Genomic DNA, 12,880 nt, shown 5'->3' on the forward strand with positions numbered 1-12,880 from the left:
TCTCATCTACCTATTCAGTAAGTCACATGATAGTTACCCCCGCCCCCGAATCTAATAAAGGACATCTTTACATATTTAACTTACTTTTCATCATTGGGAAAGACTAGTTTGTCTTTCCTCAGGGCATCCATAATTGACCTTAAAAATCCTGGAAGTTTCCGGTAAATCTATTTTTCAAAAAGGAAAAAAATTAAAATATGCCCTAAAGGTATGTCATTTGTTAGAAGTTCTCACCATGAACTGTAGTAGTTTAGAGTGTAGTGACTTTCTAAATATACTAAACTTTTTTGGAAAACATAACTTTTATGATTTTAAAAACAATTCATGTTACTTTCACTTCCATACTTTGGAAAATACAAGAAGGAAGAAAAAAGAAATCACACATGATAAAGTAGACAGTGCATGGGGCTTCCCAGGTGGCACAGTGGTAAAGAATCTGCCTGCCAAAGCGGGAGACTCAGGTTCAGTCCTTGGGTTGGGAAGATCCCCTGGAGAAGGAAATGGGCAACCTCACTCCAGTATTCTTGCCTGGAGAATCCCATGGACAGAGGAGCCTGGCAGGCTACAGTCCATGGCATCACAAAGATTCAGACACAACTGAGAAACTAATACTTTCACATTTTCACACTTGGTAGGGCAATGGGTACAGAAGATGCAGGTTGAGGCCAGTAAAGACAAACTTCTGCTTCACAGTTTGGACGTGGGCCTGCTGCTTGCGGGAACCTGCGTGGTTCCCCAGGGTCTGCCTGGCCTGTGTTTCTGGCATGGTCACAAAGCACAGGACCCACATTCAGGTGCAGTCTGGAGATTCTAACACTGCTTCTCCTTCCCTCCCTTCCTTTGCCCTTATCAGTGCTAAGGGCAAGATTTCTTGTCTTCTCTTTCCTTTGTCTTTGGTTCTTCCACCCCCGGAATCAGGACTCCTCTGATGAGAGCTCAATAAGAGAAGCCCTTTGGCAGTTCATCTCAGGTTCCGGAGGAGGGAGGAGAAAGTGGGCCTCAGTCCATCCACTCTCGTGATCCCGCACTCCTCTCCAGCCAGGGGTGCCCCTCGGGACTTACAGGTCCAACTCCCCTCCAGGGGCTCCTAGTTGGTCTCCCTGCCTCCTCTCGGTTCTGGGATTGCACCAGATAAATATTCTTTAAATCTGCTGTTACAGATTGTAGGGAGTGGAACTCTATTTAGAAAAACAAACAGGTCCTATCTTGGCTGCAAGGCCATCCACATCTGGTCACAGTCTTTCATCCCAAAAACTGTCTGCCAGGAGTTAGAAAAGGTAGGATTGAGTCCTGTTTCCTCTTTACAGGGCAAGTGGCAATGGGGCAAGCCACTGAGCCTCCAGCTCCCTCAGCTCTCCGTGGAGGCAATGGTGCCAGACTCAGGTGCTGTGAGGATTTAAAAGGATCATGAGTGCCAAAGCTCTTACACAGAGGTCCTCCGTGCCTCTCGAGTATCTTTTAAGTCAGAATCGCCCCACTCTGGCCACGTGCCGTGGCTCTCCTTCGCCCCTCCTGTCTGTGTTTCCTAACTGCTCTCCCTCTCCTTCACCTCACTAAGAAATGAGCTTAGATCCTATCTCTTTGTAAGTCTTCAATGATCACACCTGTGCACAAGACCCTTCTCTTCGCTGAATTCTCCTGTCCCTGAAATTATTGTCTGGGCCCTCCCCCAACACCTAGCTTAGTCTACTTGTACCTGAGTGGGAAAAAGGAACAGGTGTTTGTTAAGTGCCCATATTTTGCATGATTATTGTACTTAATTCAAAAATACAAATACACAAAATCCCTATGCAGTATCAACCTCATTATAAAAATAGGAAAAATACAACAAAGGGAAGTAGTTTACCAAAGTCATAATTGGTCAGTGGCAGAAACAAAATTTGAACCCAAACCCAAACCTGTCTAGCTTTATGAAGCCCAGAGTCTTTTTCCACTATGCCATGCTGCCTTCCTATTCCAATTAATTGATTCCAAAGTGATATATGGAAATCCATGTCATTACTTTATATCCCTATCTCCCCAATTGCAAAAAACTTCTTAAAGATTAGGACCTATGCCTTTTACTGTATCCATGTCTCGTACCACCTACACTTTCTTAGTCAACAGTGCCTTATCAAGGGCACTCCACTGCCAATAAAACAACTAATGGTCAGTGAGTGGTTACTCTGTGTCAGCACATGCTTTTCATATGTGAATTTATTTATCACAATAATCTTGAATAGATTTAATGAAGCATTAAAAGCAATTAGCCCAAGGTTACATAGCTGTTAAGTGACACCCTGGGGAAAAAAACCAGAAAGTCTGACACCAGAGCGATGGTTCTTAAAGAAAATATATTAAAACCTTTCTGTGAAGGTTTCAGAGATCTACCAAGGCAGTGAGGTCTCGAGTGGTCCAGACCCCAGAGAGAACAGATGCCCAGAGAGGTTAGCCTCACACTCAACACCACTTTGCTCCTTGAAACAACTGCCAAGTCAGAAGAAAGCCAGAAAGTAGAGGCAAAAGAACACAGATGAGATGACACAAATAGAAAACACAGTAAGAGAGCAGAATATAATTACCATAAACTTCAGACTAAGGATTACACCTGAGGTGAGGCTCACTGCATTGAGAAGTAACATTACAGGCGATTTCCAGAGTGCCAGTGGTGCTGATTTCCTGACTTGAATGGTGGTTACATGGAGGTTCGGTTTATAACTATTAAATCATAGATGTCTCTATCATGTTCAATTTCAGAATTAACAAAGTTTCAAAAAAAAGTAAATGGTAGACTTGTTTCTAAACTGTAACATGTCTACAAGCTAGTGAATTTATTAGTAATTATTCAGAGTAATAGTAACAGATGTCAATTAACTATCTTTAAATTAATATTTAATTGTCTGGAACCAATTAATGATTTATTGAATCTTAAATTACTCAGCATTCAGTATTTTGGATTGTAGAGGGGATTCCTGTAATGAGTTGAGTTTAGAGTGTACAGGCATTTTAAGATTATGTGGTTCTGTGAACTAGCTGTCCCAGGATGTAATAAGCTGAAATAGTTAAGGAAATTCCAGAAACTTCTATGATGATTTACTGTATGAAAAATTCCAAGGGTAGATGGTTGGATTTAAGTACCCTTAGGATGCCTTCCAACAGTAATCAACAATTTGCAAATTTGGGCTACAGGTCCCCTCTAAGAATCTCACATTTTTCTCCCTCTCTCATTTACTAACATTTATAGAGAGGTATAACTGTAAGCAATTGAGCATGAGACATGGAATGAAATTATAAAATTAGCTAATGGTACAGATACAACAGATTAAAAAAACACATCTTGTCAGTCAATCTTTTCTAATTTATCTTCTTGGAAAGATTGTCTTCTCCACCTGGGATGCCATGTAAAACCATTTGGCAGCTTCTTGAACTCTTTAGAGACTTTCTTATCATAAAATAATGAAAGATATGTGGTTGACATTCATAGGGCTAAAAATGACATATGAAAGGTTTGTTTTCACTTTGAAAAGGGACAATAAATAAGTGAACCTAAGTCAAGTCTATCTATGAAAAAATTATAAAAGAGAAGAGGTGTAATTTAGTTAATTGAGGGGGGGAAGCCAGTGAAAAAAAGCTTTGGCTCTTAATAAGCCACTCAAGGGCTTCCCAGGTGGTGGTAGTGGTAAAGAACCTGCCCGCCAATGCAGGAGACATAAGAGATGCGGGTTCAATTCCAAGGTTGGGAAAATCCCCTGGAGTAGGGCCTGGAGAAACCCACGGACAGAGGAGCCTGGCGGCTTATAGTCCGTAAGGTCTCAAAGAGTCGGACACAACTGAAGCGCCTTAGCACAGCACATACACAAGCCACTCAATCTATTAGATAGAAATAAAAGAACTAAAAATACAAAAGCTATGTGCCCTCCTTCAATAATAACTGGCTACTAACCTATCACAAGTTAGAATAACAGAAATATATAAGACTAATTAAGAAAGGAAAAATGGTTAAGAAACAGCCTGCACTTTGACATCTTGTAAAGATGTATGAGACTCACCTTTAACAAGGGATAATTGATACTTGCAACCCATATGTTGGTAAATGGAGCTTCCAGGATAATTGCATCAGCTGGAAATCCTTGAAAAATAATGAAAAAGAAAGAACTCCCCTATCATATTTAAATACTGTCTTTCCTAAATAACGGATCCTCGTCTTGTACATGAACTACCTGCATCAAAATCATTTGTGAATCATAATAAATTGTTAAATTTGTGAATGCAAAGTAGTGACCCCACACCAGACTTCAGTGAGAAGTCAGGATCTTGAGGGTGGGGAATGTGAGAATGTGCATTTTTAACATTTCTGTGCACATGACAAAGAAAATCACTACCTTTTAAAACAAGCAGATTTTCATGACTTGGATAATTTAAGAAAGCAAAGTATTATAGGAAGGGAGAGTGTTCTGCAGAAGCTGACTAGGTTGTATTGGCCAACACTGTCTGAGAACAAAAGATCAAATACTGAAGTTACCATACATGGACTTTAAAATAACTTATTGAAAATAACAAATGGTAAAATAGTGAAATATTTATTTTACTGCCACTCTAGAACTCTATGCCCAGTAAAAAATACCCTTTAAAAGTGAAGAGGAAATAAAAACATTTTCAGGCCAAAACTGAAAGAATTCCTCACCAACAGACAGGTAGAAGAAAAATCCCAGATGGAAGCATAGACATGTTAGAAATAATAAAGAGCAAAAAAAGGGAGGTAAATCTAAATATTGACTTTATAACATAATAATAATGCTTTATGGAGTATTGATATAGAGAAAATTAAAATACATGGTAGCAAAATTTCATAAGCTGGGCACTTAATGGATTTAAAATGTTCTAAGATAATTACATCATCCAGGAAGTGAAGTATTCATTTATGTGGGAATTTAGTTCAGGTAATTCATCATTGTCAACACTAAAGGAGCCATAGAGCTTAAAGGAGCAATGAAATGTTTGCTTTATTTCCATAAGTAATTAAGATTGTGTATAGCAGGTGACACACTTTAAAATGTTTATGTAACTCACCCTGACCTGTACTGCCAAGTAAAGTTTCAGATATAATGCAAGTGATTATAAGCTTTCAATACATATCAGAATCAAATCACCTGGTCCTATTCATAGAGTATCTAGTTCATGAAGACAGCCAGGATCCAAGATACCTGTGTTTATAACAAACACCCCCAGCAGATTCTGATAAAGGCAGTTCTCAGAACACTTTGAGAAACAATGACATAAATATTACATAAGGAGGGCTGCAGAAAGCAAGTCTTGCCTACTATTGCATAAAGTATAATTTTCCCCTCCTGTAGCAGATTACTCCATAACAATACTTATTTATCACTTCACATGATGGCTCTATTTAAGGTAATTTTTACCTCTTTCCTTAGTATATACTTTTAATTTCATGCCTCTGAAAACCAGCTATTGTTTTAAATACTAAAAAAGAAAATTCATTACAGTATCCAGAACTGCCTAAAGTTGGGGTGCTTGTAGGTATCTCTGTGTTAAGATTGTACACAATAGTCTCTTCACTGTTTTTATTTTCCCATCTCAAGCCAAGAAAGTATGTCATGTAAGCATTTTATCATACCCTTCTCTTCTAGAACTTTTGCAGCATTTGTTGCAACTCTGTAAAGAAAAGAAAATTAGTACACGTGTGAAGCAGTGACTTAACAGTCAAGTAAGCAGTATAAAATGCAAGCTCCAATATGAGCATCTGATGAAAGCTCTTGACCCTCAAATGTGCATAAACACAAAGTCTTGCACAGGATTTCAAGGGATTCCACTGACCCTAAACAAGAATCCTTTCATTTAAAACTCTCAAGGAGAGTTCTGGAATGGGCGTCAGTGTCACAGATAGCCATAGATAGCCATTACACGGTCCCTTGAATTACAAACAAGCAAGCTGAGTGTAAGGACACTTGCCACTTGTGGAACCTGAGAGAAACTGTCTCCCAGCTCAGGGGTCCTCCTGCTGCTCCCTGCTGCCTATGATATGACACTAACGCCCCAAGGATCCACCTAAAGACCCATCTTCAGACCCCACTTACCCTGTCCCCAGAGAGTGGCCCCAGAGACACACAGGGGTGGTACCACTTCTCGCCTTGGTCCACTCGTAGACACAAACTGCATCTGCAGTCAGTCCATCCTCCGTGGGTGTACCCGTCGAGTCCCCAAACCCTGCCCACGAGGAAGGGCAAACATAATATCACTACCTCCAAAATGAGGGCCATCAAAAGTCCCCTGCTTATTGAAAACTTTTTGTACACTGTTCTTAACACATACCTCTGTAGTCAACAGACAAGACATGAAAGCCACCATTACTCAGCACCTGTGTGACAAAGGAGCTCTTATCACTTTAATTAGGAGATGCAAACAAAAAGGTGGCCTCACCTCCTCAACATTTCCATAATCCTGGTGGTAATGGTTAACAGGTGGAGAAAAGATCCATTTCTGAAATCTGGTGTTTGACATCAAACTCAAGATCAGACTCAGCAGGAAAGAACAGCAGAGCAGGATCACACAGCCTGGGTCACACCCTAGCTCTGTCACTTACCAGCTATCTGACCTTGGTCAAGCTGGTAACATAGATTACATAGATTAACATTGGTGTAATCTATTCTGAGAAGTGAAAAACAATACTTTCAGGCGGAAGTATTGCATGAGATGGTTGGAAGATTGCATGAGATGATGTATTAAAGTACGTTGGGGACTTCCCCAGTGGCCCAGTGGTTAAGAGTCTGCCTGCCAAGGCAGGGGACACTAGTTCAATTCCTGGTCCGGGAAGATTTCACATGCCACAGAGCAACTAAGCCCGTGCACCACAACTGCTGAAACCCATGCAACTAGGAGCTCACACTCTGCAACAAAAGAAGCCACGAATATGAGAAGCTGGTGCGCTGCAATGAAGAGTAGCGCCCCTGCTTGTTGCAACTAGAGAAAGCCCACACACACAGCAAGGAAGACACAACGAAGCCAAAAATATAATTTAATAAATTTAAAGCACCTTGAAAGTGTTAAGTCACTCAGTCATCTCCAACTCTTTGTGACCCCATGGACTCTAGCCTGCCAGGTTCCTCTGTCCATGGAATTCTCCAGCCAAGAATATTGGAGTGGGTTGCCATTTCCTTCTCAAAGGGATCTTCTGACCCAGGGATTGAACCCAGGTCTCCTGCATTACAGTCAGGTTCTTTACTGTTTGAGCCACATAGTGAATATCTTTTGTAGGAACTTCCTGAAGGTAAGAATGCTACACAGAGTTGTAGTAGAAGCAGTCAATAATGGGAAGATATTCATATTAAGTATGAACAGATAAAGAGTTAATATTGATCAAAAATAAATCACTTGATTACATGAAACCACTTTCAAGCCCTGAATAGATAAATGAGAAAAGGATATAAAAACATAATTTTTAATGAAAAAATACAAATGACAGATGACAAGAAGGGAGATAAAGGGGGACAAAACTTTACTATGCAGGCACTTCTAAAATTTTATTTAGTTTTCACAACAGTCTTACAAGGTAGGTATTATCTGTATTTTACAGATAAAGAAACTGAGCCTTGGAGAACTTAAGTAACTTGTTCACACACATCCAAATGGCCAGAACTTGAACCACAGCAACAGACCCAAGATCACACTTGGGCCTGCCTGGGTTCAAACACTGCTTCCCGTACCAGGCATAGATGTGGGAGGAAAAAGAGAAAAGTGAAAGTGTTAGTTGCATCCGACTCTTTGCAATGCCATGGACTGTAGCCCACCAAACTCCTCTGTCCATGGAATTCTCCAGGCAAGAATACTAGAGTGGGTTGCCATTTTCTTTTCCAGGGGATCTTCCCAAGCCAGGGATCGACTCAGGTCTCCTCCACTGCAGGCAGATTCTTTACATGAGCCACCAAGGGAACCTTTAGATGTGAGACACTGAACTTTAAATACAACTGAACTAATAATGAAGAACTAACTGAAACTTTCTAACATTTAAACTACATTCTTTCCAAACAAGTTATCCAAGACACAGGGCAGTTCAGCATCCAGGGAAACTGGAACACCCATGTGTTGTTTGTGGTTCCTTAAGTCGAAGAACCACTTGACAATCAACTTAAACAACAGATCCTACTCCCAAGAATTTATCTCTAGGGAAAAATTCCAAAAGAAGCATAAACTACCTGCTTAAAGTTTTCTGTAGCAATACTATTCTAAAAGAATTTAGAAAAAAAAAAATTGTAGCAAAGAGGAGTAGAATATTTAAGTAAATAAATAATTGTCTATAAATAATGGAGAATGAGCACCATTTAAGTTGGTAACTATGACAACTATGGAAAAACATCGAAGAACAGTCTTAAAATAATAAAAGAGCATGACATAAAATTATATAGAGAAACAATCAGTAACATAAAAACTTCATAGAGATTAAAAACTAGGTGGGAACAGCACGTAAATGTTTTCATTTACGTGCTGTATGATTGAAGTGATGAATGAATGAATGAATGAGAAAGGGGGAGAGAGAAGAAGGACAATTTAATAAGGACTTAATTTTTAACAGAAATTGCCTATCCAAAGGAGACAATGAAGAGCTAAGGAAGTTTGGTTAGGCTGGAAAATCCTCCCACATCTATGCCTGGTATGGGAAGCACAGTGTTTGAACCCAGGCAGGCCCAAGTGTGATCTTGGGTCTGTTGCTGTGGTTCAAGTTCTGGCCATTTGGATGTGTGTGAACAAGTTACTTAAGTTCTCCAAGGCTCAGTTTCTTTATCTGTAAAGACTATGGTGTGTGGAATCCAGAATCTACCCGGAGGAAGAAGTCTTGTCATAGCATCCCTACACATCCCACCCACCACCAGGAGGATCTGGCTTCTCTTCACCTCTGCACCTACGACCTAGGAGACATACAATTGAGTTTTGCCAAGAGTAAAGGGGGAAAATATATATATATATTCTCACAGTCATCAGCATCACACCCTCCCACTTGGAAAGGACAAAGAGTGGGGTTCAGAGTAAAAAGCAAAACTAAAAATCAATAGGCATCATCACCCCAGGCAAAATGGTAAACCAGCCCACCACACGGGGTGATGGAGAGGGGAGTAGACAGGAGAGGATGGCCCTGTCTGAAGAGGGGAAAGGGGATGAAGATGGTGCTACAGTGCTGAGCCCGACAGGATTCTGGACCCCATTCATGCTGTTAAATCAGGAAAGGACTCTGGGGTGGGAGCTGGCTTGTGGGAGGAGACATCAGGTCTGGGGATCAATAACAAGACAAGCAGCCAGATCACCTGAGGGAGGGATTCCTAACCACCTCACGGGAGTGTGGGAGGGCTAAACAGTAGCTTGCCAGCCAGCTCTATTCAGACATGGTGAGGAGAAGAGCCTGCCATCGTCCTCATGCTGGGAAGTGCAGGGGCCACCCCAATAAACCAGAGCCTGTAGCAGGCTGGTGAGGACACCAAGTTGCAGCTGGCCACCTTCCCTCTGCTGAACTTTTTGTGGGGCTGAAGAAGGGCCTGAATGATGTAAGAGCAGACATTCTGTCTTTACCCCATACCACAGAAAGGTTGCTCCCGGTAGAAGGGGTGGCTTCTGCACTTAATATATTTTCTCAACCCAGCCCTCAGAAAAAGCAAAGAAATGTGTCTTCAACTCCATCTGGTGATGAAAGGAACAAATCCGTGAAAGTGTTTGAGACTCAGAGACATTCACATCTGTTTCAATCCCCCAAGGTCAATTTAGGAAAAGAAGTGCATTCAAGGGACTTTAGGTCCCAGACACCACCACCCGCCCGCTTGCCCCCACACCAGGGAGCTCTCAGGAAATAACCAGGCTGTAGGCTAAGGAAGATCTTAGGGCTGTAGCCCAGAAGAGAATAAGTGGAGATGTAAAACTGGTGCCTTGAGGCCCCTTCAGACATACCTTTACTAGCTCCAGTCTATGAGAAGCTGCCCTGTAGAGAAGGTTTAAAAGAAAAAGCAAGAATTAGGAATTATGATGACACATTCAACAAAAATCACTATCATGCTGCTGGCATCTGATCTCACCGCTTTCTTTTTCAGGTAAGACAAATAAATAACCAGGGGAGAGGGCACTACTTCTTGGTGTTGGAGCCCCCGTGCCTGCATCAGGGTGAACTCCCCACGGCTCCCCACTCCCCGCCTTCCCCACAGTGAGCACCGCCTGCCCAGACCACTAGCGCTTCACCACATAAGCATCTGATGAACTGCTGACGATCCATCTTCTTGCACTGCTGCACAGCAAACCCTATTTCTCAGAATACTTCTAGAAGCCAAAGGAACGTGAGTCCCAGAAAGTGGCTTTTCAGGAAAAGGGATGACACAGTCAAGTTCACTAAAGTGAGATCTCCCTACATCCTGTCTGCTCTGCCATGAAGGACATGATGAAGTGAGGAGAGAAACTCACAACCCTGGAGGGTCAAGAAACACTTTCTTCCAAATAACCATAGTCTGCTCTCTATGAACCACAACAAAAGGGAGAAAAAGATGACTCAAAAGACAGAGGAGTCTTTAAAAACCATTTGAATTTTTAGAGCCACATTTCTTAAACATTAGTGAGTCATGAAACCCTTGGAACCTATAATTAAAGCTATGGACCCACTGCCCTGAAAAATGTATCCACTCTTCAAATTTCATGTACAATTCGAGGTTGGGAGTTCATGGACCCTCTGAGGCTTCTATGGATCCTAAGTCTAGAACCACTGTTTTCATCTAGGTTCCCTGTGACCTGTCATTTGGCCTCCTTCCAGCTCAGTACTGCTGGAAACAAGCTGAGACTTCAGGACAGAGGAAGGTAGCTAGCCCCAAGCCAGAAAATCTAGGAAGACTGGGGGCAAGAGCCGATTCACTCAGAGGGCAGACGTGATAGTGTGACCCAGAGGACACATTAAAGAAGAGTGCAGTGTAGCACCGTACCCAAGTTTGCATAATTGGAATAATGTTAAACAATGTTGAAAAATGTTGATTTCACAAGAAATCTCAGTAAAATGTGATTCTAAGGCATAAACCTCAAGAAGGTACCTTGAGCAAAGGCAAGGCTTGAGAAAGCCATTGTCTGACACAAAAGACAGTGAGTAAAAGAGACAGAGCCGAGGGAGCTGAGGGGCAGAGGCCAGAGCTTGTCGCTGAGTTTGAAGTGTCCCCCGCCCAGAGACTGGGCAAGGTCTGCGGGTCTCTGAGGCGCGTCGCCCCTCCCCCACACTGATAGCCGAGTCAGAGCCACTATTCATCACCCACTGTAATGACCCAGGCCCACAGAGGGGCTGGCAGTGCAGAGCAGAGTCAGGCTTCCAGGAGGCACTCTTTGTTACAAAGCAAGGTTGGGACGATAGGAGTGGGCTGAGGCATCAGTATTCCAGGCTAGAATTAGTCAGGTGGCCCCCAGAGCCTGGGATCAGAATTCTAGGGGATCTCTCCTGGAGATCATACATTTGATTTTTAGAATTCACGGCTATATGAAGGAATCTCCATGTGGTTCTGTGAGAAGACCATTTGTGTGGAAACTCTCCTTATCCTCCATGCCTCATGCATGTTTCCTATCAAGTCACCCATGGCTTCAGTTCACCATTCCCGACACTCTTACAGAATAAAGCAACACTGCCTTCTTTGAAATCAGTATCCACATTGTGAAGTTTGTCTCCCTTCCAGTTAAGGATCCACATTATTCTGCATGTGGAATATATAGTTTTTAAAGAGAAGCCTATTGCCAGAACACCCTCGAACTCCAGCAAATGGAAACAAATGTGTGGAAGGATGCTTACAGAGTTAAAAACAGCTCTGCCTTTCATTCCCCGACAGGAATGAAATGCTCTTTTGCTCTGTTTGAGGGGAAAAAAAAATCCAAGCAAAGGCACTGACCTGTGTTGTGCACTGCCATGAAGATAAACAATAATTGGGTTGCCATCACAGAGGGCTGCTTCATACCAGCTCCGGCCCTTCCCCTTAGCATCCTCCCCCCGGCAGCTGGGAACCGTTTGCCTGAAAAGTAAGGCAAGGTTTTAGCCAACATGGACACAGAGAAGAATTCTCTATCCTCGCCAACAGTCTAAAACCTCCTGATGTCAATCAGATACATCTTTATGTATATAAAACATATTATATACAAAACCACCTGGGAAAGCCCATAGTAATTATCAGAATATATAATAAGTTATAGTTTTATATGTAAATATTTAATCTATTTATATACAAAAATTTATCTGAGTCATATACGCATGGGCTTCCCAGGCAGCCCTACTGGTAAAGAACCCACCTGCCACTGCAGGCGACATAGGAGATACAGGTTTGATGCCTGGGTCAGGAAGATCCCCTGCAGGGGGGCATGGCAACCCACTCCAGTATTCTTGTCTGGAGAATCCCATGGACAGAGGCGCCTGGTGGGCTACAGTCCATAGGGTCACCAAGAGTCAAACACGACTGAAGCAACCTAGCACGCACACAGCCAATATATGCACATGGTACCAATTAAAATATAATACCATGAACATCTTATAATGAAAATTATTACTGCCCTAGCCCACCTCCCCCATGCCCAGGGATAACCCCTTTGGACCATTTACAGTTTAGTTCTTCTGATTCCTACACCAATTATGCTTCCAAAACTGCAATTCCTAGGTGTGGCTTATTGAAATGCAATCTTTTGGGTGGAAACCAGTAAAAGATAGTAGATATTTGCCACCTGCTATTTTGGCTGAAGAAACAAGCTGGAAAAAAAGTTAAAGGGAAACCAGTTTGGGTAGGAGAAAAGAACTTAAATATGAAATTAAGCTATTCTTCTCAAGAAACTGAGTGACCTTGTGATTTTAAACACCTAAGTGAGCTCTAGTTCCCGCCCCCTCCCGCCTTGTTAAATCAAT

At 42.0% G+C, this 12,880-nt stretch overlaps 1 protein-coding gene across 1 annotated transcript in view; it reads left to right on the plus strand.

The window, feature by feature from the left end:
* Positions 1–11,611, plus strand: part of PYGL (glycogen phosphorylase L) — a 52,882-nt gene extending 41,271 nt beyond the window's left edge. The window contains exon 21 of the mRNA XM_068965951.1: positions 10,068–11,611. Coding sequence (XP_068822052.1) covers positions 10,068–10,071 — 4 coding nt within the window. The 3' untranslated portion in view covers positions 10,072–11,611. The remainder of the gene's footprint in view (positions 1–10,067) is intronic.
* The last annotated feature ends 1,269 nt before the right edge of the window (positions 11,612–12,880 follow it).

Source organism: Capricornis sumatraensis, chromosome 2 (genome assembly GCF_032405125.1).
Source record: "Capricornis sumatraensis isolate serow.1 chromosome 2, serow.2, whole genome shotgun sequence".
In the NCBI taxonomy this organism is placed as follows: domain Eukaryota; kingdom Metazoa; phylum Chordata; class Mammalia; order Artiodactyla; family Bovidae; genus Capricornis; species Capricornis sumatraensis.